This window comes from Cheilinus undulatus, linkage group 15 (genome assembly GCF_018320785.1).
Source record: "Cheilinus undulatus linkage group 15, ASM1832078v1, whole genome shotgun sequence".
NCBI lineage: Eukaryota > Metazoa > Chordata > Actinopteri > Labriformes > Labridae > Cheilinus > Cheilinus undulatus.
Window position 1 is genome coordinate 30389866 of NC_054879.1, and position 26442 is coordinate 30416307.

Sequence of the window (26442 nt, forward strand, 5' to 3'; positions counted from 1 at the left end):
TTGATGCTTGTGAACTTTGGACTCTAAAGCAGCACTGTATTAAAAACAGGTTCAGTGCTGGAAATCACTGCATGGACTCGAGGATTACTCCAGAAATCAGTCTGTCAACACAGTTTGTCGTGCCAAACACATTAAACTTAAAGCTGTATCATGCAGAGAGGAGGCCATGTGTGACCATGATCCAGAAATCCTGCTGTCTTCTCTGGGCTTCAGCTCATTTAAAATTCAGGCAAAATGGAAAACTGTTCTGTTGTCAGATGAATCAAAATTAGAAAGTCCTTTTTGGAAATGACAGACGTCGTGTCCTGTGGACTACTGAGGAGAGGGACCAACCAGCTTGCTATCAGAGCAGTTCAAAAGCCTGCATCTCTGATAGTATGGGGTTGCTTTAGTGCCTGTGGTTTGGGCAGCTTAAACATCTTGAAAGAACAACATATATTCTGCCATCCAGATGTTTCTTTCAGGCAAGTTCCTGCATATTTCAGCAAGGCAATGCTAAACCACATAGCCTCCATTGCAACAGCATGGTTTTGCAGTGTAAGAGTCCAGGCGATGAACTGGCCTGCCTGTGGTCTTGACCTTTCACCATTAGGAAACATTTGGAGCATCATAAAAAGGAAAAGATTGGCAAAAAAGGTCAAGGACTGTTGAGCAGCTAGAATCCTACATCAGACAAGAATGGGACAACATTCTTCTCCCTAAACTCGCTAGACTTGACTCCCTAAACTTGCCAGACGATTACAGACGGTAAACATGGTAAAATGGCCCTGTCCCTACTTTTCTGAGATGTGTTGCCGCCATCAAATCCAAAAGTTTCAACGTCCAATATGTTTTGGTCTATTATGAATGAAATATGGGGTTATGAAATTTGCAATTTATTGTAGCTGTTAAATTTACATTTTACACAGCGCCCCAACATTTTGTAATTGGATTTGTACCTTCTGATTGTGTTTGGACTTCAGGTGGCTGCCATGGCAGTGGTCTGAGACTCTATGTACGTTATAAGTTATTAGATGTGGCTTTGGGAAAAAAGTGTATAGTGTAGAATGTAATTCAAGTAAAGATTTGTATTAATATAATCATGAATTATGTCAGTTAATTGTTCTATGAGAGGATGTCACAGTAAGAGGTACATAAGGTGAATATCTACTTTAAAAGAAAGACACAGGTAAGCCCAGAAAATAAAGAAAAATTTATAAATATGTTTAATTTGACAGTAAGCAAACAAAATGGCCAGAAGATTATACAATATACTTTATAACAGAAGATTAAAACATTTTTTTCATTTTCATTACATTCATATAAAAGCATGAGAGATACGTATACAGCTCCTCCTGCTTGATAAATACAGTATTGTAAATATGAGAAGTGAATAAAGCTAATTTGAACTGTTTTTATAAATCTTAAAAAATGAATTTGTGTTTTAAAAGAATCTTCCTTCATGAATCAACCTTGACACATTTTGAGTTTTTTATGAAGTTTGCCCTTTTGCTTATAAATGTTAAAAAGTATTTAGAATTTTGAAAAACAAAGGATTATGTAAACATTAATAATGATTGAGGAGTGCTTGGTTTTTTTAAAGACATTCACAGAGATGTTAAGGCTTAAACTTGAGGGCGAACTCCTCCAGTGCGGTCAGAAGTTTCTGCTCTTCTTGTGGTGTTGATCTGGAGGTGGCGAGAGGAAGGTGAGTTGATACCGCTTTACGATCTGGAAAAAATAACAGGAATTTATCAGTTAATATTTTGTTTTTGTCATCCTAATGGACACATTTTGCTAAATGAAATAAATTTGTAGCTCTCCATGTTATTTAAACATCTGTCTGGCAGATGTCCAGAATGAATAAGTTAATATGGTTGGCAGAATAACCCTGATGGGATTAAACACAGAGAAATACAGTACAATAATGCACTCTTACCTTTCATGCCTGAAAATACCATAGCTTTGAAAGACACTCCATTTTCTTGTCATATATTAACCATGCACTGCTTTTAACCTCATGACACCATGCATGCACATATGAGGACATTACATTTGACTTTCCTACAAGATAAATTCTGCTATATGATTTTTTGAGATAATTGTTCATAATTTCTACAGAAGTTTCAGTAATTTCCCTGGAATGTCTGGGGAATTTGCTTTAATACTTTCATGACTTTTTGGGGATATCTTTGCATATATTGGAGGTTTTTGCTCTGAATTTCTTAAGTTACTTTTGTAGGAATTCTTGGATTTTATTAATACGTATTTGAGAGTTTGATTAGAGTTTTTGGGGTGATATTCTTTGACATTTACCTAAATTTTCAAAAAAATTGTAAGGCAATTTCTTTTTATGTTTTGGGGAAATTTAGGGGGGAAGTGCTTAAAAATTTTAAGGATTTTCCACGAACTTCTTTGGTAAAAAAAATATCTACATCTTGAGGCTTTTTTTTTTTTTTTTTTTACAAAGTTTGACAAAAACATTTGTGAAATATCTGTTTTTTAATAGGATTTTTAAAAATGTTGAAGAATTGAAATGTTTGGCAATGTTTTATGGTTTGGTAATCAAATAAATTTGAGGGGAAATTTTCCATTTTCTATACAATTACAAGAATAATATTGTTTTGTGTTGAGCAGTGATGTAAGCGCATGTTGACATTAGTTTTTGGTGAAAACTACTTCCTGTTCAAAGACAGGCCTCAGGTGTTATACTAATCAGGTCCCTCTTATCCCAAATAAGTGGAAGAAACTAAAAATGCATCCCAAACAAAAGCTTGACTTTGCCTGCTTTTTTATGTAAGTAAAGCAAGAAATGTATCATTATTAGGTGCAAAACAGGTATTGATATCTGATGAAAACATAAACGGTCAGAATATGATGGCTTTTTAAAGGATTTGGCTATCGGTTAAAGCTTTTAAAGTATTTCCTCTGTTCTTTGTTTTTGTTTCTTTTTTTTACATTTTTTCATGCTTGGAATGCCTGATCTCTCTTCTTTTTAAACTATCTATAGTTTGATTTTTACTGGTATTAAACATGAGTGTTTAATTCTGCTATCACGACAAGCCTTTTAGAATTGAATGTGAACATGGAAGAAAAGAAAAACATGTTTTTCAGACCCTGGAAGAAGAGTCCGCTGGGCTGCTTGATGGCGGCTGCAGACACAGCGAGCCACACCGCTGTGTCTGCTCCCATGGCCTCTGTCCTCAGTTTGGACTGCATCTTAGAGTGGAAAGAAGGCATGGACGTCTGGACGGCTGGAGAGAGGAAACATTGTTAATTACAAACACAAATCCATCTTTAGATTTTGAATAATCTTTTCTGGTGTTTACCTGGTGTGTCTGCCCAGCCAGGGTGCATGGACGAGAAGTGGATCTCTTTGTGCTGAGCGGCCCACCTCTCTGTCAGAATCACCTGCTGCCTCTGTAAGCACAGGATGAAGAAGCAAATCAACAAATGTAAATACTACACAATCAAACATTCAGTGTTAGTTCCTGCAGTTAATTCGTCTGTATGCTGCTGCTGTGAGTGGGTGTGCTTTACTTTGTTTTGAGCGTAGGCCATGGTGCCGTCAAACGTCCCCTTCTCAAACTGCAGGTCGTCCACGTTCAGCTTCTGTGTGAGCATGCCGCCTGATGAAACGGTAATCTAGGAGAAATAGAACCATACATAACCTTAAAGGTTCAATAAAAACACATATTCTATCAGTAAAAATGTCTTACTTTAAAACATCTTTAACTTGATGACATTTGGGATATGATGCATCACCTTCGGTTGAAAATTAACTCACCACTCTTGCATCTTCAACCTTCTTAAGAGCAGGTATCAACGCTGTCGTTAGGATGTACGTACCTGAAATAACATAAGTAAAGATGGTAATACAAAAATTACAAACTTTTGCAGCTTAGAAGCCTGGTTCTATCTTTTTCTTTTATTTCTGAAATAAGTATAATAAAGGAAATATATTTCTTACTTTGGATGTAAATACATCAATGATTTTCAAAATGTTTTTTTATAATTACATCACACAAATTAACTAATTTATCCTGACAGTAATCATACATTCCTGTCCCACTGCACTTTAAATGTGGTGTAATATCCTATCAGATCATAATTTTCTTTAATTTCTACAGTACTACGTTTAGTAAAAAGCTTCTAAATGACCTTTGTGAACAAAAAAATAAAGATGCATTTTCTTTTAAACAGAAATCTTTTTTGATAGTTCCAAGTATCCATTACAAATATATCTCAGTTTGTGACCACATTTTTTATGTATCAGAGTTTTCAGAACTGCCAGAAATATTGAGAAGTTGCACCAGAGATTCACAATTAACTTCATTCCTGATGCATATCCAATTTACTTGAAGTTCCACCTCAAGGCTTTTATTTTAACACATATGGGCTCTTCTAAACAAAGTTTTATTGTCAAATTATTACCTACAGTTAGCTGGTACTCTTAAATTAGTTTTGAAAATAGGCCACGGAGCGATACCTTATACTATAGTTAAATTTAACTCAAATTATGGGCACTTCAAAGCAAAGACACAGAAAAATATATTAGGCTAATATTTTTAACAGGCATCAACAAACTACTTAACCTTACAATTAAAAAGGAGTATTGAAATTTTGGACAAAAAAATGTATTTTTGCATTTTTTTGAAAGAGAATTGAAATAAAGAACAATCTAATCATTATGAGACTTAAATCATACACTGAATGTATCATTATATAATAACAGAAATATGTTACCAAGTGTATTTGTGGCAAAGTTCTTCTCCAGACCCTCCTCAGTCAGCTCTCTCTGGTTCACCATACAGCCTGCATTGTTTATCTGGTAGAACATGACGAGGGGATTCATTTACTGCTCAAACTATTAGCTATGTGCATTACATAAATACAGACACGTTTTACTACACAAATTAATAAGAGTGTGCATAACACATCAGCAAACACATAGAGGACCTACATCCCACCTACCAGCACATGCAGGGCGCTACTTTGTGAGAAGTTCTGGGCAAACTCCCACACTTGTCTCAGACTAGACATGTCAAGGATGTGGACGTGAACATCCTAGGGAAAAACAGCAAACATGTAAAATACTGACATTAATTTCTGTAAAAATGTAATGTAAATGAATGATTCTTTTATGATTTTTATGAACTTGTGGTCTCTTGAAGTTCTGCGACTTTAAAATCATTCTTCCGTCAGTAAAAGATATTTATATGTAGCTTAATAAACCTTGACCACTTGTTATTTTCACACAGAAAACTCAGTGGATCACTCCTACAGAACAAAAGACGTACTTTTCTTTTCTCACCTGATTTTTACTCTTTTCCACTATTTCTTCTTTGGCTGCATCTGCTCTGCCTCTGTTTCGACACACCATGTGAACAGTTCCTCCTGAAGGATTAAAATATAGCAGATCTGTTAGAGTCATGAAAACAGAAATTTCAGTATGTGCTTATCGCCTGAACATTGTCTAAGTTTTGCAAATGCACCATCAATTTTTAATTCAACCTTTATTTAATCACAAAATCTCCTTGAGAGGAATATCAATCCATATCCAGACTTCTCTCCCCTCAGCCGCACTTTCCAGCTCTTCCTGGGGGATTCAGGGGCATCACTAGGCCGGACGAGTTATACAATTTCTCCAGCAAGTCCTGGGATTATTCCAGGGCTCCTGCAAGATGGACCCGCCCAGAAGACCTCCATGGGGGAGGTGTCCAGTAGGTATCCTGATCAGATACCTGAACCGCCACAACTGGCTCCTTTCTATGTGAAGGAGCAGCAGCTCTTCTTTGAGCTCCAACCGGATATCCAAGCTCCTCACACTATCTCTAAGGCTGAGTCCAGACACCCTCCAAACGGATCTCATTTCAACAGCTAGAAGCTAAGATGTCATTGTTTAGGTAATTATTACCCAAAGCTCATGACCATAGGTGAGGGGTGTAATGAAGATCAACCAGTAATTTCAGAGCTTTGCTTTCTGGTTCAGTTCCCTCTTCACCACAGTGGTCTGGTACAAAGTCTGCAACAATGCCAATGCTGCACCAGTCCACCTGTCAATCTCACTGTCCTTTTTTCTTTAATGAAATGCCAAAAAGACCTGAGAAACCTCATGATCTGCCAGCCTGTGAACCTGAACAGACCACTACTGTGCTTTCTTTGACTCATGGCAGCTTTGGGTTCAATTATGACTGCAGATATGTAGTTTTGTAAAACTTTGGTACTTTTTGATTCTCTTGAGCATTAAATAAGACAGACATTGTATCATTTAAAACATGGGGTTTGAAAAAAAAAAAAAACATAAGTATTGAAATTTTGACAACCTTAACATCACTGAAATCTACCAGCAGAAACTTCCCTGACCTTCCACACTCAATCCCTTCTTATTATTGATGCTAATTATACTAAAAAAAGACTTTTTGTAATCACATCCGGCCATGGATAATCTGAATATTTATCAAGGATTTTCTTATGTCTTGTGATTCAGTGATTTCTACTTTTTTATTTTAAAATATGTACATGTTCTGTTCAAGTCTGCAAACTTAAATTAAGTTGCTGCCTGTCACAATAGGGACTTTATCCAGGTCTTAAGTAAAAGGATTTCAACACAAAGAAGGTGCACTGGTTCTCACACTGAGGGTTTGTCAGGCACCAAACCTTGTTGCCGTTACAAGAAAGAAGAAGAACCACTCCTGTCATCTCATCCTTCACAGAAAGAGGGAAAAGGGGATGAAAAAGTGGCATTTGTTAATGTTTACTATTTAAACACCCACCTCTGTTAGCTATTTCTTGCGCAGTAGCTTTTCCTATCCCGCTGTTTGCTCCGGTGATCATGAAGGACCGGCCACTAAGGTTCACATCCAGGTCTCCTGGAGTAAAATGCTTCGCTGCAGCTTCATAACCACCCCTGTTAATGTCAAGAGCAGAAGAATAAACACACTAGAGAGACATGTGCAACTGTATTACCATGTTTATTGTATAAAGCTGAGGCACAGATGCTTGCATAAGAAGCAGTGCAATGATTAATCAAATCAGTGATAAGAAGAAAATGACGAGAAACATTTTTGATGGTATAATATGAACATAACAGTTAGAATGCTTTAATTCCTTGCCTTGGTTGCAAAAAAATGTAAATACAAATAAGACATTTTATGGATAAATAATGGGAAATTCGGCTTGTTTAGTCGCAGCCCTTTGTGTTTGACATTATAGTGATGGCACATGTTTCTGTGTTTGTGTTTTTAATGTGTTCATTCTTGTAAGAGGGTTGAGCCAAATGATGCCATTACTAATACACCAAGACGCATCAAAAGTTGTCAATTTTGTATTCAAAATTTGTTAATGCCTCCGACTGCTGGTTTATCCTTCCTTTGCTGTTCTATTCCTTCCAAGCCACCCTGGAATCAGTGTGTTATAACTACACTAATATCAGATACCTGAAAATAATAACAAGAAATGTTATTAAATGAATGCCTCAGATCTGTAATGTGGGAAAAGCTCTGGAAAGAAAATTATGAGACAAAAAAAAATTCTGCAGCATTGGAATTTGATACAATATAAGACCAAACAGTTGAAGGTTGTTTAAAAAATGAGTTGTGTTAACATAAATCCAAAATAACTATTCAGCTCAATTTTTTGGAATTAATAGAGCACATTTTAAGGAAACAAAACTCAATCAATTTAAGTATGTATTGCCATTGTACTCATATACAGTGCCGCGAAAAAGTATTTGCCCCTTTCTGATTCCTGAGTTTTTTGCACATTTATCACACTTAAATGTTTCAGATCATCAAATCAATTTTTATATTTCACAAAGACAACCCAAGTAAATAGAAAATGCAGTGTCTGAATGATTATTTAATTTTTTAAGGGGGGAAAAATCCAAATCTATCAGGCCCTATGTGAAAAAGTAATTGCCCCCTCAACCTAATAACTGGTTGTGCCACCCTTTGCAGTAATAACTGAAGTCAAGCGTTTGTGATAACTGGTGATGAGTCTTTCACATCACTGTGGAGGAATTTTGGCACTCTTTTTCACAGAATTGTTTTAACTCAGTCATATAAGAGGGTTTAAGGTCACACCACAGCATCTCAGTTGGATTTAAGTCCGGACTTTGACTTGGCCACTCCAAAACCCTAATTTTGTTTATTTTGAGCCATTCAGCGGTGGACTTGCTGGTATATTTTGTGTCGTTGTCCTGCTGCATAACCCAAGAGTGCTTGAGGGCACAAACTGATGGCCAGACATTGGCCTTCAGGATTTTCTGGTAGACAGCAGAATTCATTGTTCCATCAATCACAGCAAGTGGTCCAGGTCCTGAAGCAGCAAAGCAGCCCCAGACCATCACACTGCCACCACCATGTTTGACTGTTGGCATGATGTTCTTTATCAAATGCTGTGCTATTTTTACACCAGATGTAACGGGCCACACATCTTCCAAATAGTTCTACCTTTGTCTTGTCAGTCCACAGAATACTTATCCAAAAGTCTTGGGGATCATCAAGATGTTTTATTGGCAAATGTGAGATGAGCCTTTGTGTTCTTTTTGTCAGCAGTGGTTTTGGCCTTAAAACTTCCCCATGGATGCCTTTTTTGGCCCAGTGTCTTTCTTATGGTTGAGTCCTGAACTCTGACCTTAACTGAGGCCAGTAACGCCTGCAGGTCTTTGGATGTTGTTCTGGGTTCTTTTGTGACCCCCTGGATGAGTCGTCGTGACACTCTTGGAGTAATTTTGGTTGGCCGACAACTCCTGGGAAGGGTCACCACTGTTCCCAGTTTTCTCCATTTGTGGATAATGGCTCTGACCGTGGTTCACTGGAGTCCCAAAGCCTTGGAAATGTCTTTGTAACCTTTTCCAAACTGATAGATTCCAATAGCTTTGTTTCTCATTTGTTCTTGATTTTCTTCGGATCTTGACATGATATGTTTCTTTTTGAGATCTTGTAGCCTACTTCACTTTGTCTGACAGCTTCTATTTAAGTGATTTCTTGATTCAACAAATCTGGCGGTAATTAGGCCCGGGTGTGGCCAGTGAAAGCTTTCCAAAAATTGTGGTTAATCACCATTAAGTCATGATTTAACAAAGGGGGGGGGGGGGGGGGTCACTTTTTCAGAAAGGGTCAGATAGGTTTGGATTTTTTCCCCTTAAAAAATAAAATCATCATTTAGAAACTGCGTTTTCTATTTACTTGGGCTGTCGTTTGAAATATAAAAATTGGTTTGATGATCCAAAACATTTAAGTATGATAGATATGCAAAAAAAATCAGGAATCAGAAAGGGGGCAAATACTTTGTCATGGCACTGTAGTTTAACAATCACCCCTTGATCTGCAGAATTTTCTCAGAATCCCTTTTGGCATAAGACACTTTTGCACCACGAGTGAAGTTACTGACTCAGTAAGGGAAGTCTTGGCTATGGGGAGCAACATAACCACTAAGGGGAAGGTTTACTGCACTCTGTAGAAGTGCACTTTCTACATGAAATGCACCTTTCAATCTTATACTATAAGACCGAACAGATAAAGATGATTAAAAATTGAGTTTTGTTAACTTTAAAATCCAAAACAGCTATTTCAGCTATATTGGTCTTACGTAATTGAACACATTTTCAGTTTTAAGTAAACAGCACTCATCACTTAAAGTATTTTTTTGTCACTGTACTCTAATTATTTGACAATCATCCTTTAATCTGCAGAGTTTTCCTATGATGGCTCTTGGCATTAGACCGTTTTGCAACATGAGTGAAGTTACTGGCTCAGTTAGACAAGTTCAACCTGTGGGGAGCAACCACTTTACATCATGAGGGGTATACTCAACATGTTGGAAGAGGACTTTCAGGTTCAGGTGCATCTTTCACTTATTGTCACTTGACATTACTAGGCCCACCATAAGTGACATAAATGTTAATAAGGGAATTTGCAGTGGCTGGGGAACATGTAGCTTTATGAAAAGAAATTTAACATGTTCCGAGATGGATTTAAACTGAATTTTTTAAGTGTAGGAAAGTGTCAGACGTGTCATTCCACTTAGAAAAAACATGATAATGTGACATAAATACTCAAGTAACATTAAGCTGATATAATGTAAAATGGCTAAGTACCTGCTACTGAACAAGTACTGTTTATTCCACACTGCTTTTCGGTTCCTTAAAGTTTTACATTATCACTTCGCTCTAATGTTTTGAGTTTTAGTAACTCATCAGGATTACTCAAAAAATGTATTTCAACTTCTAAATAAAACTTCAACATAATCAGTTTCAACAAAAGTTTGCCAAGAGAAATAGATGTTAAACAAACAAATGAACCTGGCTGGCCATGACATGAAAAATCTACTATTCTTGTGACCAACTGACCATTTTTATGACTATAAACACTTTATGCACATACTGAAGAGTAAAACATACTACTTAACGTTGTACTTAATTTGAACATTTTCTGCATTCTTAACCTACTTTTATATTTAAAACAGGGCATGATAAGTGCCTGATAAGTAATTTCTAGGTAACATGTCTCCAGATCTTCCTAAATTGGGCTAAGCCTCCAACATTGAACACTTTTGGCTCTAGCATTGAAAATTCAACAAGTCAGGCACCTTTAAGAGTAGGCAGTCATTTAACAAAAAATATGCATCATTGATGACTATGTTCCATATGATATCAGTTACTGGAAGCTCAGTTTAGTCATGGTTCCATGTAATAAGGCTGTACAGTTCAAATAGAGTTCTATTTTTGGGAGGGAAACAATTTTGCCCTACAGACCATTTTTAACGTTTAGAAACTACTTGAATTAAATTGTAGTGCAAAAGTGAGCATTCATTAACTTCTGTTTCATCTGTAAAAGAGTGTATCTCTTTTAATTAAATGTAATGTTTCCAATTTGACTAAAATCACAACATCAACTTCATCTAGCTCTTAAGGGTGACACCGTATACCTTCATTTGCAACTCATTATCAATGAGATAAAATTAACCATAGACATCACCTGAGGTCTAGATAGTGAAATCTATTATAAATCAGCGACTTTTTAGATTTAAAAGACGGGTTACAATAAAAACCACAGCCTACAGTATTCTGCAATACCTTATAGTTAACCAGCAACAGTCTTAAGGTATTTCTGGAGGATAATACATCATAAAGAGGATTAAATGTAGGTTCTTTAAAAGAACTAAACGAGCAGCGACTTTACAGTGAAACCTGTCAGAATGAAAACTCTTACTTTGTGTACTCCTGGAGTCCTCTCACGAACCAAACGGCGTTTCTATAAATCGACATGTTTTACACAAGCGTGTCTTTGCAGTTAGTCCGTCAAGGGAGTGAAGTTGTAGATATGCTAGAGAACACAGTCCAATGTTATGCTTTCATAAGAATGACTTGCGACGGTTATGTAGTAATGCTGCGTTCACAGTCTCCTTGGATGCTCGAAATTCCAGAGCAGTTATTCGTCTGACTCCGGCATGTAGGAATTTCAACAGGGATTTTGGAGACAACAAGGGGGTATTAGATGATAAAATTGTAACATTATTATTCCAAACTAGACTAATTTGGCAACAAATGACTTAAACAATACAAATGAATTAAAATATATTTATATACAGATAGTGAATTACAATCGATTTACAATCCTTTTTGACAACCGTTACTTTCGCCTGCCTTTACTCTGCGTAATAAGAGGTCAAGAACATACACTCGACATGTAACTAAACAAAACTGGACAGCTTATTCCCACGTTTTTTGAGGGAGCCTAAAAAACTCATAATCCTTATAATTTCGACGACACGTAAATGCAGGGTGTGGGCAGGGAGTGACGTTACAAACCACCGGAAGTAATCTGATGAGGTTTGTTAGCGCCCCTAGTGGAAAGCTAAGCACTGAGCTAACACTAAGCTAACACCGTCAACACGGCTGAAATCGCACTTTAGAGAGTGATAACTTGGGTTTACTGGACGTATATGCGCTCAAGATACAGAGGTTACAGAACAGAAAGAATAAACTCGTTATTCCGATATAAACCATAAATACAATAACCTAAAGTCGTTAATATATTACTTTCTGTTTCAAGAGCGCATGTTCAGTTGTCAGGATGGCCGAGTGGTCTAAGGCGCCAGACTCAAGGTAAATCCTTCCTGTATATGGGACTTCTGGTCTCCGAATGGAGGCGTGGGTTCGAATCCCACTTCTGACAATAACTTTTGATCCATGTGTATGCTTCCTAACCACACTGATACATGATAAATAATTAGATGATCCTCGAAAAAATACATTTAAAGTGACTGGCAACACCAACGATCACACGTCCAAACAACAGAAAATGTGGTAAGTGTTTAGTGAGACTGCATTCCACTTATATCTTATAAATCTACTTATTCAGATTCCTGTTTATTCACAAAATCTTGGCCATAAACTGTTAAACACCTTAGTCGGTGGAGTACTCAGGATTTTTAAGGGGCAGGGGTGAAAATGACAAAAAAAGGGCACCTGCTGTGAGAAGTGGAGCACAATAGTTCAAAAAGTCGTCATTAAGAACGCTTTCACACCTGTTGTATGGTCCGGACTTTCAAACTTCTATCTACAAGATATAAACAGTATGAACAGATGTTTTTAAGTGAATGACTGAGAGATTTGACCAGTGGCAGTGGTTGAATATGTGAACCGGGCTGTACACCAAAATATAAAATGGATGGCAGGAATTGTTTTAGTGTAAAGAGTGGTCATAGTGCGAAAGGACTAAAACACAACAGAAATAGATATTGATAAACAGAGGTACACGTAAAGGACCAATATTAAGTAAACAAAGTTGTTAAAGCATTCCAGATAAGATACAATTTAGTGTGGTATCAAGCATTTAAGCAAAAGCTTAAAGCTGGATCAGTTTTCTTTACAATGAAGAGCAATGAAAATTAAAAACAAATAAATGAATTTGAAATAAATATTGATAGAGTATTAACAATGGTAAGGTCTGATGAAGTGTGAGGAATGAATTGTTTTACACTTGCTCCATTACTGTTGTCTTTTATGTTTAGGCTGGCAAGTATTTCTCTTGGTCTCATTAATGAAGCAGCAGCGCCCTCTGCTGAATTGAAAAAGAGAAAAGCTTACAGCACCTGGTATTCCCAGGCGGTCTCCCATCCAAGTACTAACCAGGCCCGACCCTGCTTAGCTTCCGAGATCGGACGAGATCGGGCGTGTTCAGGGTGGTATGGCCGTAAGCGACTATGGTGTCATCAACTGACCTTCTTATAGCTGCTACTACCACAGCGTCGCCTGGAAGGGGTGCCTTTTTAACCCAAACGACAAGACTGGCTTCTGATACACTGTACATTGTAAACTAATAAACCCGAAGCAACTAATAAATAAACTAATAAACCCGAAACAACAAGTCGTTGACTCAGAAAGAGAGCTAACATCTGACAGCGTGTCGAGTCTCGTGCAGGGAAACACGTGGAAACTCTTCGGTCAAAGTCTTTCGCAGTGTCACGACGTACTGAGAAAGAAACACACGATGGCTTTACTTTTAGATGTCTACTGCGAATAGCTGAGATAAACTTTTCACTTTAAGTTAACGCATTAAGAATACACAAAGTTATTACATTTTAAAGGACAAAATCATTAACTTTAAGTATTTTTAAGCACCAGTCAAACAGCCCTCTGGCCGCCAATAACACCCAGTTGTCAGGATGGCCGAGCGGTCTAAGGCGCCAGACTCAAGGTATCAAACCTTCCTAAGTACGGGACTTCTGGTCTCCGAATGGAGGCGTGGGTTCGAATCCCACTTCTGACAATACTTTTGCAAGAACCACAACAGTTGTTTGAAAAGCTGTAAATGTTAAGAGCTCACCTAATCATCGTTTCATTCACAACAAATGCTTAAGTACAAGTTAAATCACAAAAAGTTTTTTAAAAAGTACATAAAAAGGTACAACATAGCACGGCAAGTAAATGTTACTTTCCAACCCATATGGATTATAATAACATATAGATCAAAATTGGAGTATTTTGACCTTTAATCCACAATGTTTTGTATCATGTGACTAGAATAATTTAGCATATATTTCACCCTTTTTAAAAAAAATATCTTTTATGTGTAATCAGACTTTGTAACACTCCTGTAAATGTTTTACTCCACCTCACTTGCATTTAGGTACATAGATATGCACGTGTATATGTTGATATGTGCATGTATTTATAGATATGTGCAAATATGTATAGTCATTGCATATACTCCCACAGTTTCAAAGATGTCAAAGCCTCTTTTTGTCAAACATCTTTTTTAAGTACATTTCGTTATCACTGATTTTACCTTAACTGTTAACTAGAGTAACTGTACTTTTACTTGAGTATACCATTGTACCTCATAGAGAATGACTTTACATCACATCTGAAAACAGCGGTTGTATTTCAGCGTATTACTGAGGTGTGACTTACCTGAACAACCAGGTTTTAGATCCATACTTCATGTTGTTATTGCCATTAAGAAAGGGTTGCTCCGTACAACTCCTCAGTAGCAACTAACTAGTAGCAACATGCTCTGTAGAACTCTGTTTATGCGTACTGTTAACCTAGTGACTAGTTTGTTTTTGTGCAGCTAATTTTGCATGAATTTTAAAATCTGATCTCATTTTGATACAAGAGTCTAACAGACAGGTTTGCAGGGGAAAAATTACATTCATTACCTTACAGCACCTGGGAATACTAGGTGCTGTAAGCTTTTCTTTAGCCTCACACAATTCAGAAGAGTATGCTGCTGCATCATTAATGAATCACAACATACAGAAAAACTGAGGAGAGGACAAATTATACATGCATTTATTTCATCATCTGATCTCTGTAGTGTTTGTTTTACTTGTCTTCTATTCTGTCTTGGTAAAACGTACCAAAAATTAACAAAAAAATTACAACACTACCAGAATTTATCAATATGGACAGACTTGAAAATTTATACATTTCTTATATGTTTTCTTTGTAATACTCAAAGAATGTTTAACAAACCAATCAATAAAGGCAAAATGAACCATTAAACCAAAAGTAAAATAAGCAAAAATGTGAATAGACCATTTCAGGACTGACTGATCTGTGTAAGTGTCTCAAAGGATGCAGCTTGTAAAGTTTTACTACAATCTATTATAATAATAATAACTGTACGATTGTTAAGGGTTATTTGAATTGTTGATCTAAATCTTTAAAGAAGTTGACATGATGAAGGCTAACGAGTAAAATAAAATGAGCAAATACAGTTTTGTAGATTAAAGATATGGAGTAGCCTTACATGACATTGAAATATCAATAATAAGTCCAAGTAATATCTTTCAAGTGCTCATAAAAAACCATTAAGATCTCCTGCAGATGTACACTCTGGGTCTTGATGTGTACTGGTCGTAATTGCTTCTAAATTATGAAAACCACAGTAAAAGGTAAATTAAAAACAACAAAAAAAAATTGCATGGCGGCTTATTATTTCTGGCCCATGATTCCACTTGTACTTGTACTGTAAGTGAAGCAGCAGCGCCCTCTGCTGGCTTGTGCGGGGATGGAGGGAGGGGCTTGCAGCGCTGGGTGTTCACAGGCGGTCTCCCATCCAGGTGCTAACCAGGCCCGACCCTGCTTAGCTTCTGCGATCGGACGAGTTCAGGCGTGTTCAATTAGAAAAATGCCCATTTTATAAGTATCAGTACTACATTGACTCGCTCTTAAATTGTTTGATAACGCTATCTTTTTAGAAAAAAGGTTCTTGTCAAACACTGTAAAAGTAAGGCCTACTGTTAAGGTTAAGTGTGTTACTTTGCCTTGATATAAATTGCTATTAAAGTATTATCAGTCTACATTGATTTTATCCTTTATTACACTACTTTACAATCACCTAATCTGAGATAAAGAATGTATAAAAAGAGGACATTACTTTCTTTCAGCCTCAATATGACTTCTCTACATTTGTCCACACAACCTAATACACAATAACACCATGTATAGAAACCCCCTTTACAGTCGGTACACTCGCTTACGGCCATACCACCCTGAACACGCCCGATCTCGTCCGATCTCGGAAGCTAAGCAGGGTCGGGCCTGGTTAGTACTTGGATGGGAGACCGCCTGGGAATACCAGGTGCTGTAAGCTTTTCTCTTTATCCTCGCACAAGTCAGCAGAGGGCGCTGCTGCTTAAGTAATGAAGCAGAACATACAGGAAAAACTGACTAGATGACAAATTACATTTGCTTTTATTTCATCATCTACTCTCGTTGTTTGTTAGTTTGTTTGTTTGTTTTTACATTTTTTAAAACTTTTTTTTTTCTGTCTCGGTAAAACTTACCAGAAGTTTAAACGAAATGTACAGCATTATCAGAATATACTTCAATGTATTCTCTTAAACAATTACATTGCTAATATGTATCTGCCATGTAATTCTTTACAAGTGACTGGTATAAAATTAGGGATAAAAAAGTTAAGCTGTCAATCATTGATCACTAGTGATGAATACTTTATAGAAATCATTATTTTATAAACATTTTTAGCACAAGTTGTTCAACAGTTCTGTTCACCTCTTCACCTCAAATCAAGCTTTCTTATTTATTTATTTAACTACCTTTTCCCCCACTCCTGGAGATGACAGGCCTAAAGAGGTCACTCGTTACTATTTTATCCTGTGATTTCTTACTCCTGTGTGCTTTATTGCAATACTAAACTTTTTTAATTTTGTTACAGTTTAAAGTCCTGGAATACCTGTAAACAGTCCATGGTATGAGGTGCACACCTTAACAAACCAATTAATGAATGCTTAACAACAAATTTCACCATTTATTAGTTGAATTATTTAACCAAAAGTAAAATTAGCCAATAAGTGAATGGACCACTTCATGAAAACAAACAAACAAAAATCAGTTGACTGTAATAAGGGCACCTATGATAGGTGTCTTAAATGGTGCAGCTTGTAAAGTTGTACTATATTCATTTTCATCTGTGACGATGATGATACTAAATTATCATTCTTAATGTTTATTTGAATTACTGCTTTAAAGGAGCTAATAATTATGACTAAAACATTGAGTTGAATGAAATCTATAGTACAAAACTGACTTAGAGTTTTTTTTTTTGTTTTGTTTTGTTTTTTTGAGTGGAATTACATTTCTAAAAAAGTACACATACATTCAGATACAGTACATGCAAACACTTAAATACACCTACACAGATACATGTAAACAAAAGCAAAACATCCCAAGCAAAGGAACAATATAGCACCCCCATCCACCCCACCTCAACCCAGCACAATATGACCGACTCACAACAGACACAGAAACAGGCACACATTCAGTTGGGAAGTAGCTCCAAGCTTGTAAAATATGAGATAAATGGTTGCCATTTATCTCATATTTTACAAGCAAGTATGTTACAATTGCACAAACACAACCTAAAATTTGACAGATTTACGTCGCCTGAAAAAAGTGACTGCTGAATAACGTCTCGTCTGGCCAATATCTCTAAATGTCCCTCTACTATTGATGAAGCAGCAGCGCCCTCTGCTGACTTGTGCGAGGATAAAGAGAAAAGCTTACAGCACCTGGTATTCCCAGGCGGTCTCCCATCCAAGTACTAACCAGGCCCGACCCTGCTTAGCTTCCGAGATCGGACGAGATCGGGCGTGTTCAGGGTGGTATGGCCGTAAGCGACAACAGCTGGCGAAAAAATACATTATATCCATGGCTGCTATCTGTATGAACAATTCTAGAGGTACATTTTGATTAAATAATAATGCTGAAAATAACCAAATTGGCTACCATTAAAATAGTTGAATAAAAGTATCTCTGAAATTATTATCAGTTTAAGTTCACTCCAATTTCCGTCGTCTGAATACTAACCCACCACCTAATTAGACACAGGTGATGTTCATCAAGCATTTAAAGGCGCACCTGTGCGGTGTTTTCATCTTTGTTCTTGGGCGGAAGAGGGGAGCTGAGCTTACCGGAGCGCTGCCATGGTGTCTGCATTGATAGCTTGGGTTTGGATCGGTTTGTCACTAGCCCAGCTCAGCAACGCAGGACGCCACCGGTACGCTCGTGTTCATTTGACCGCCCAGGATGAGCTCGTTGGCGGCTATGAGCAGCAGGTAGACACCGCTCCGGAAGACTCGACTGACCGAAGCTTCCCTGTGCCAGTTTGGCAGTTCCTCAAAGGTAAACTATTTGTTGAACACGAGCTTTCTTTGCGTAGCCTAGATTTAGGACAAAATGGCTTTGAAATAGTTCTGTACGGAAGCCCTAAACTGACACTACCAGTTTTAATTTTACTACATTTTCCGTAACGACGAGGGGTCTGTAAGCCCTTTTCATGGCATCCTCACTTCTCTCATAATGCATGATATAAGTACTGATTTTCATATGTTAATTAAGAAACTTGGGTTGTTTGTAAGCCTCAAGATGCTTTTGGGATAATCCAGATCTTCTTGGGCCTTCAGCTGATTTAGCAAATAACTCCTACTTTGCTGTGGTTTTCTGCTTTATGATTTGTAGCTTGTTTAACTAAGAACTAAGATGCCATATTAAATTGCATCCCACCAAATCCAGCCACTCCTCAGTAACCTATGTTTTAAACTGTAAATTCAAATATACATTTGTCCATAGTTTTAATTGTCATCTTTATTGAATTCACATTAGAATCTTTTTAAAGAAATAAGCTTTTTGTTAATCACTTTAAGCTTCCTAGTGAAACACCTTAAACTCAAATTGTTTTTTTCTAAGTGGTATTTTACAATGTGAAAATTTTTTCTTTAGTTCTGGAAAAGCTAGAGGAGATGCAATTGTTTTTTTTTTCCAAAATTTTTATTCTAATTTTAATCAACAAAAACTCAAATATTTAAGACCAGTTATAGTCATTAAAGACCTTCATTGTAGTCTTTTTGTTAAAACATTTTTTAACTAGCCTAATTTAATTTGCCACATTGTTAAATAAAATGACTACAAAATGCTCATAATCATGCACTATCAGTATATGATTTACTTCAAAATACACTGAATGAAATGCTATCATACTGACTGCTCTCTGCCCAATCTCTTGTGTTTTGACAGCAGAGATGAAAGAGGACCAGACTGTTTTACTCAAGTAAAAGTGCAGTTACTTTTGTAAAATTTGCTTGAGTAGAAGTAAAAGTACTGGTCCATAAATCTACTTCAGTAAAAATTGATTCATTTAAAGTTTACTCAGAGTACTTAGTGGAAACTTATGATATCAGAGGGGGGTGTAAAGTTAAGTATCTTTCTTTAATGTGGGATAACATGAATATAAAATAAAATTTAAAACTGAATTGTGAAATTTTTTTTTCACTTAGTGCTTCTGAATATTGTGTAACTGAAGCCAAACTACGGGCAAGCTTAAAAGGCTTTGACCTGATTTTTAGTGTTAATGTTTTTGCTCAATATTTAATGCTTTTGTAAAAGCAATGAAGTACAAAACTTGCTTCAAAGCTTGCTTCAAGTAAAAGCAAAATTTCTGATTTATAAAATGAATGCAAATGTACAAGAGACCTCAAAAGTTACTCAATTACAGTAATTTGAGTGAGTGTAATTGGTTAATTTTCCACCTGTTTGGCATATTATATGCAGAAGTGTCATGGACTTTGAATGTCTAGCAGTAGAGTACTAACACTTTGTTTTCCTTGAAAAACTCTTAACTATTTATCAGAGTGTTATCAATGATTTATTTTTGGCTAGTCTGAGTCCTGGCTTAATGGAAAAAAATGTAGTCAACAGTCTGTTTTATTTGATGAAATTTACCCTGGAATGGATTTGCTTCATTCCTTTCTGATGCACTCCAAGTATTAAGGGAATCTAACCTCTGGCTGGCTTCGTACATGTTGTTGAGCAGATTTGTGGCTCACATTTAAGTGTTTAAATAATTGTTAGCTACATTTTTTAAAAGATTTAGAGAAGTTTAGAGACTAAATACTCTTATTACTGGAGCTGGTTTGTCATCAGCATAGACCACCTATTTAGTTACCAACACTAGAACAGTATCTGTATGCCCAATCCTGCTTATACTTAATTGATCAATACTCCTCCAACTACAAATGGAAATAAAAGTCCACTTTGTACAGACTACATCTCTATGCAGAATCAGTAAATAGAGCTCAGAGTTGAGGTTAAGGACTTCATTCAGAGAGTCAGAATTTACATAACTGAAAAGCAGAATTTGTCAAACTTTTTTTTTTTAACCTAAAATAAACATTTTTTTCATTCTAGGTGGTGGAGGAAGGTCAGACACGTTGGATTTTAACCAGCCACAGTATCGTTGCAGCAATGGAACTGTATCCCTGCGGTTTTCACTCATCCGATACACAAATCTCCACTTGGCAGGTGAGTTTGATTTATCAATTAAAATTTTAATAGCATCTTTATTTAAATAACTTTTAGAAAACTAATTTGTTTCTGAATCTTTACTCAGATGGGGCTCGTTTGTTGTCACTTCCTGGCAGGTGCAACAGTGCTGTCCGTATTTACAGGAGGTGGTTACTGGTTAAACTTTCTTACGCTGGCTGTCAAACAACAAATCGGGTAAATAGATTTATTGTCCCAACTACAAAAACAAATTCTGTGGTTTGATGTGCAGTTGTAAAGGACTTTTTCTTATTGGCAACAACAAAGTTAAAATGTGGTTTACATCTGAACTCTGTGCCCTCTTCTCTTCACTGCAAATTGACCAGTGTTCAAAACCGGCTGGAAAAGTGACCAAATTCACAGAGCAGTCATTTTTCTCCTATTGAAGTTGTGCTGCCTTGCTCAAGTTGAGACTCATTTCAAAGCATCAGCATCTATAATGATCAGCAGCTGAAAAGAGGATTTATTGTAAATACTTGATGGGGTATGTCATGATAACAATATTTAACCCATTGACTTGTCAGAAAACTTCTGTGTGCTTTCTGCCAAATCCTGGCTATTAAATCTGCTGAATTTTTCATGCCTGCCACAATCATTTTGAAACATGCACACCTGTGCTGGCTGCAGTCGTCATAGACGGGTGAATCAGCTCTCACCTCAATCAGTGGGAGAGCTCATTGCTGAGTGTGCTCTGCCAACAAGTTTCCATTTCATTTCCTTTTACATATATTTGATAGCAGTATGTCTGCATGTAAAGAACTTGTATATGTTTTACTTACTTTATTGAATGAGATGAGCATTGGTTTGTAATGAAAAGTAATAAGGTAATTTGGCCAACTATTGCTATGATTACTATGATTTTCACATCTTGGCTGATTTTTAAAAAATCAACACCTTCCTAAAATAAAGGCCTAAGTCATGTTTTTACAAAAATGTTTATTTTGGCTCAGTCATGATGCTTGCCAAGATCAAAACATCCTCAGTTGAACAGATCATGTGATCCTACCACTTTAGTATAATGGCCTAAGTCAAGAGTGTGACTTGGGCCATTTTATAAGCTTTTCAAGATGACAGCTGCTTCAAAAAAGAAAATCTACCTAGATAGTAAAGTTACTGCCATGATGCAGGACTTGTTCCCTATTAGTAATAAGGTTTACTATAATATAGACTAGGCTATAAATGTTACAGATATTTTTTAATCAGTTTTAAGACACGTTTGTGACCATATCGGTGTTAATTATAGTCAATCAAGATTATGACCAAAAATTGCTGTTAAATTTAAATTATTCAGGATGTCGGTATTTGATGCAGCCCATTCACACGGGATAAGTGAAGTCTGTAATAATATTTTTATCATATAAAGGAGCAGAGAAAGCTGCATGGACTGAAGAAAAAAACTAATTACCCCCCTAAGTTACAGAGATGCTGATTTGTACAGGACTAGTATTACCTGTGGACCTCTCTGTGCTGAAATATGGTCGGTAATTTGCTCTGGAAATTTTACTCTGCAAATTACAGACATGGTCAATTTCATATGGGATTTAAAACAGATGTCCTGCACTACTGTTACAATTTGCCAGAGGTTCCTAGGTATTCCTGTATGAATAAGGCAGACGACCTGCTAAAAATAGATCTTTGACTAAAACTCTGACTTAAAGTAAGTTTACTTTTCTGCAAGGAGAGAAAAATTTTAACTAGAAATGTAAACAAGACTAAAATGCAATTTAGTTCTCATTGTACTGTCAAATTAATTTTTCTCCTGTGGGTAAATGCATCAAAAAACAAAGCTTGATGCAGAATGTCGCTGTCTCAGTCTGTGTGCTTCACAAGCATTTTAAATGATAGTTTTATCCTTCCCCCATAAACTGTCACAGTAGTGGGGAAAAAAGAACACAGTTTAGTAATTTGGCCTAAGTCGGGTTCAAAACTGCCTGTGTCACAAAGGCATGTTCATAAATTAGCCCAAGTCATCAAATCTTATCTTAAATTGACTGACAGCATTATTAGTATGTCAATAGCAATCTAACGTCCTAACCTTTTTGTGAAGAATGGTAAAAAATATACTTTAGATTTGATTCAGTTTTTCTGAATCAGGAAGCATAAGGACTGTTTCAACTGACCTTAAAGCATTAAAGGTAGTGGTCTTACAGCTTTAAAAAGTTTAACGGTGGTGATTCCTCAGGCATGAGATCTGACATTGATAAAACATGACTTTTGAAGAAAACTCATCTAGAGGACATTCGGTGTCCTAAGCTGGCTGACATTTTAGTTTCCTAGACTCAAAACTTGAAACAAAGTAGTGCAACATAAAGGCATCTTTAGCTTTCCACCTAGTGTGGCATCAGAACAAAAGGTCTACTGTGCTGATGAGGTATATTTAGCCACACTGAACTTATAGGGTTTTTATCCTCTCCCAACAAGCCCACATGGTGGCTTTATTCTGACATAAATCAGACTGTCAAAAGAATACAACTGCATTCCATACGCTTGTACAAAAATATTCCACTGTGGCTCTCGGTAAAGTTTTCAACCATCGGTAACCTATAAAACAAAGGTTGAGGTATTGGTTAACTTAGTTGTTGCATTACCAAATAGCTGGTATCATCATTCAACTCTCTGGCTAGCAAATCGGTTCAATAGTGTTTTTTTATGACACAAAAGGTAAAATGTAAGCAAATAGTAGCCACAGACATCACTGCAAACTTGAATATTCCTACGGTATTAAGGTCAGCGTGACCCGAAGTTCAGAATTAACTGTTCTTTTGGGGAATGATGATGGCCCTTACTCTAGTAGAGGGCAGCAGCATTAAGTCCTATAGCATTGAACTTCTTTTGAATGTTGGCTAAAGATTGCTGCTGTATCACTGGTGTCTTCCATTGAAGACTATTGTCAAATCAGTCTGTATATTTACTTTCCACCTTTCTTCACAATAAAGACAAAATGATCCATAATTAATGACAAACTGTCTATTCCCAGACTGTGGATGGAAGTGGTGTTTCCCCGCTGAAAGTGCATTATTTTGATCGTATGCATCAGAAGAGCTTGGCAGGCGTGGCTGTTTGTGAGAATCCTGAGATGCTGTCACAAGTGGTGTCCCCTCTGGTGACTTGTGGAACAAGACGTGTCACTGTGAAGCTGCCTCAAGAAGCAAAGCTGAGGAGGGTGAAAGTGCTTGGTAAGGGCTAGATGACTGAAACTCACAAACGTAGATTTATTATCTTGTTTAAAGGTTTACACACATGCTTGTAGTAATGCTGTGATTACAAGTTAAAGTAAGCTAACCTTAGGCTCAAGACTTATTCTGTTGTCACTTAAGGGTGGTTAACTCCATAGAGGTAAAAGGGCTCATACAGCGTCAATGTCTGCCAGTACAGTCAAACTACATGATCCTTGCTGAGTTGAGTGGACGGTTAAAGAAACTGGTATTCCTGTGATTGAATAGCCATTTAAGTGCTTGAAACCACTAATGCCTGAGATTTTAGGGAATTTTTCTGCAGATTTTGTCAATGAAGGATACTCGGTGAAACAGTGGAGAGCCACCAGTGCATTATTTGTGGAGATCTCAAAGTTAACAGAAAAGGTAAGTTGAATGTTAAATGTGTTGGTCAAAGATACCTGTTTAATGAGAACTAATGCTGGCATTGTTAATAGGGTACTGGCTTTGAACTGGCCTATGTGGACTCCACTGGGACAATGTACACTATCCTGGTAGCTTGTTCTCCCATGTTTCCAAAAAACTTGAAGAAGCATCAAGTTAAGAGATCCCTGCAGGAGCCAGATTTGTTTGAGCTGTGGGGCTTTGAAGAGATTCCCATTGAACCGTTTAATCCAGAAATTACTACCAGAACACCAGGAGCAGCCAGCACAGTGATTAATCCAGTTACAACACTAGGAGCAGCATCCAGCACAGTAATAAATCCAGTTACAACACCAGGAGCAGCCAGTACTGTAGTTAATCCATTCATAACCTTCAACGATGAAGATATTTATCAGTTGTGGGGATTTGACAATATTCCTGAGGGACCATTCACGGGAATACCAATGACAACGCAAACAACTCTAACAACCACTAAGCCTGGAACATCTTTGGTTACAACAGCCAAAACGACAAAAACAACCACTGGCACAACTACCACTGGCAAGACATCAACAACCACTGGCAAGACATCAACAACCACTGGAACGACAACCACTGGCAAGACATCGACAACCACTGGAACGACTACCACTGGAACAACAACCACTGGCAAGACATCGACAACCACTGGAACGTCTACTACTGGAACAACAACCACTGGCAAGACATCGACTACCGCTGGCAAGACATCGACAACCACTGGCAAGACATCGACAACCACTGGCAAGACATCGACAACCACTGGCAAGACATCGACAACCACTGGCAAGACATCGACTACCACTGGCAAGACATCGACTACCACTGGCAAGACATCGACTACCACTGGCAAGACATCGACAACCACTGGAACGACTACCACTGGCAAGACATCGACAAACACTGGAACGACAACCACTGGAACGACAACCACTGGCAAGACATCGACAACCACTGGAACGACAACCACTGGGCAGACATCAACAACCACTGGGAAGACATCGACAACCACCACGACTGGCCCGACCACGAGTGGCGCCACCTCAACCACCACGACTGGCACGACCACAAGCGGGGCCACGTCAACCACCACGACTGGCACGACCACGAGCGGGGCCACGACCACGAGCGGGGCCACGACCACGAGCGGGGCCACGTCAACAACCACGACTGGCACGACCACGAGCGGGGCCACGTCAACAACCACGACTGGCAAGATCACGAGCGGGGCCACGTCAACAACAACCACGACTGGCACGACCACGAGCGGGGCCACGTCAACAACGACTGGCACGACCACGAGCGGGGCCACGTCAACCACCACGACTGGCACGACCACGAGCGGGGCCACTTCAACCACCACGACTGGCACGACCACGAGCGGGGCCACGTCAACCGCCACGACTGGCACGACCACGAGCGAGGCCACGTCAACCGCCACGACTGGCACGACCACGAGCGGGGCCACGTCAACCGCCACGACTGGCACGACCACGAGCGGGGCCACGTCAACCACCACGACTGGCACGACCACGAGCGGCGCCACGTCAACCACCACGAGCGGCGCCACGTCAACCACCACGACTGGCACGACCACGAGCGGCGCCACGTCAACCACCACGACTGGCACGACCACGAGCGGCGCCACGTCAACAACGACTGGCACGACCACAAGCGGGGCCACGTCAACCACCACGACTGGCATGACCACGAGCGGGGCCACTTCAACCACAACTGACACGACCACGAGCGGGGCCACTTCAACCACGACTGGCACGACCACGAGCGGGGCCACTTCAACCACGACTGGCACGACCACAACATGAGCAAAACAACAAGCAGTCTTCCACAGCTTCAAGTTTTGTCAAAAGACATTAGTTGTAAAAATGGAAAAAATATTTACTTTTAATTGTTAAAAAATGTGGAATCTAATGAATGTCAAATAAAATGTGTATTCTGTGATTCTTGCTTTGATGCTTTCATATCATTTATAATTTTTACAATAGAAAATTGAGCATCTCTAATTTGTTCCAGAGGATCAGTCTTTCTTAATTCCTGTATGATGTGTTGTCCAGGCAGTTCTATAGCATTGGAGTTTTCATAGGCAGTCTTTAAGTGCCAAATTAATTTGCTTTAATCTCTGACTGTTTCCAATTATAAATGGCTTTTATTCTGAGTATTTCACTAATGTGCATCCCTACAATACATTTAATGGAATGTGTTATTTCAGGCTACCAAACATTGAAAATATTAGCTACATTGTCCCCTGGCCTGTATTTTTAAGTCACTCAACTTAAGTAATGGCACCCTCTGTTGATGAAACATGAGATTACATTTCTTGGTGTTCTAGCATCCTCCATGCTAAGCATACCAACAATGTCTGGGTCTGCTTAGCTTTTGAGATCAGGAATTTTTAAAGTGGTTAAGTTTTAAGCGATGATGGGAAATGTGAAGAGGCCACATATCAAGGGTGTAAAGAACTGAAGTACA

At 38.0% G+C, this 26442-nt stretch overlaps 2 protein-coding genes and 5 non-coding genes across 7 annotated transcripts; 4 read left to right on the plus strand and 3 right to left on the minus strand.

Annotated features, from left to right (window-relative positions):
• Window positions 1-1182: 1182 nt before the first annotated feature.
• On the minus strand, window positions 1183-11371 carry dhrs12 (dehydrogenase/reductase (SDR family) member 12). Its single transcript, XM_041806270.1, has 10 exons — window positions 11196-11371; window positions 6756-6889; window positions 5294-5376; window positions 4954-5046; window positions 4726-4807; window positions 3767-3828; window positions 3520-3624; window positions 3309-3399; window positions 3096-3233; window positions 1183-1710 (listed from the first exon to the last, which is right to left on the minus strand). Exons 1-10 carry the CDS (start codon window positions 11249-11251, stop codon window positions 1598-1600), a joined length of 957 nt encoding a protein of 318 aa, XP_041662204.1. The 5' UTR covers window positions 11252-11371; the 3' UTR covers window positions 1183-1597.
• A 682-nt stretch (window positions 11372-12053) lies between these two features.
• trnal-caa lies at window positions 12054-12161 on the plus strand. Its single transcript has 2 exons — window positions 12054-12091; window positions 12116-12161. It is a non-coding gene; the product is annotated as a tRNA-Leu (tRNA).
• Window positions 12162-13068: 907 nt separating this feature from the next.
• Window positions 13069-13187, minus strand: LOC121523137. Its single transcript, XR_005993025.1, has one exon. It is a non-coding gene; the product is annotated as a 5S ribosomal RNA (ribosomal RNA).
• A 460-nt stretch (window positions 13188-13647) lies between these two features.
• Window positions 13648-13757, plus strand: trnal-caa. Its single transcript has 2 exons — window positions 13648-13685; window positions 13712-13757. It is a non-coding gene; the product is annotated as a tRNA-Leu (tRNA).
• Window positions 13758-15969: 2212 nt separating this feature from the next.
• On the plus strand, window positions 15970-16088 carry LOC121523142. The gene has a single exon (XR_005993030.1). It is a non-coding gene; the product is annotated as a 5S ribosomal RNA (ribosomal RNA).
• A 1426-nt stretch (window positions 16089-17514) lies between these two features.
• LOC121523143 lies at window positions 17515-17633 on the minus strand. Its single transcript, XR_005993031.1, has one exon. It is a non-coding gene; the product is annotated as a 5S ribosomal RNA (ribosomal RNA).
• Window positions 17634-23363: 5730 nt separating this feature from the next.
• Window positions 23364-25914, plus strand: LOC121522218 (histidine-rich glycoprotein-like). Its single transcript, XM_041806370.1, has 3 exons — window positions 23364-23511; window positions 24411-24661; window positions 24704-25914. Exons 1-3 carry the CDS (start codon window positions 23364-23366, stop codon window positions 25688-25690), a joined length of 1386 nt encoding a protein of 461 aa, XP_041662304.1. The 3' UTR covers window positions 25691-25914.
• Window positions 25915-26442: the final 528 nt, after the last annotated feature.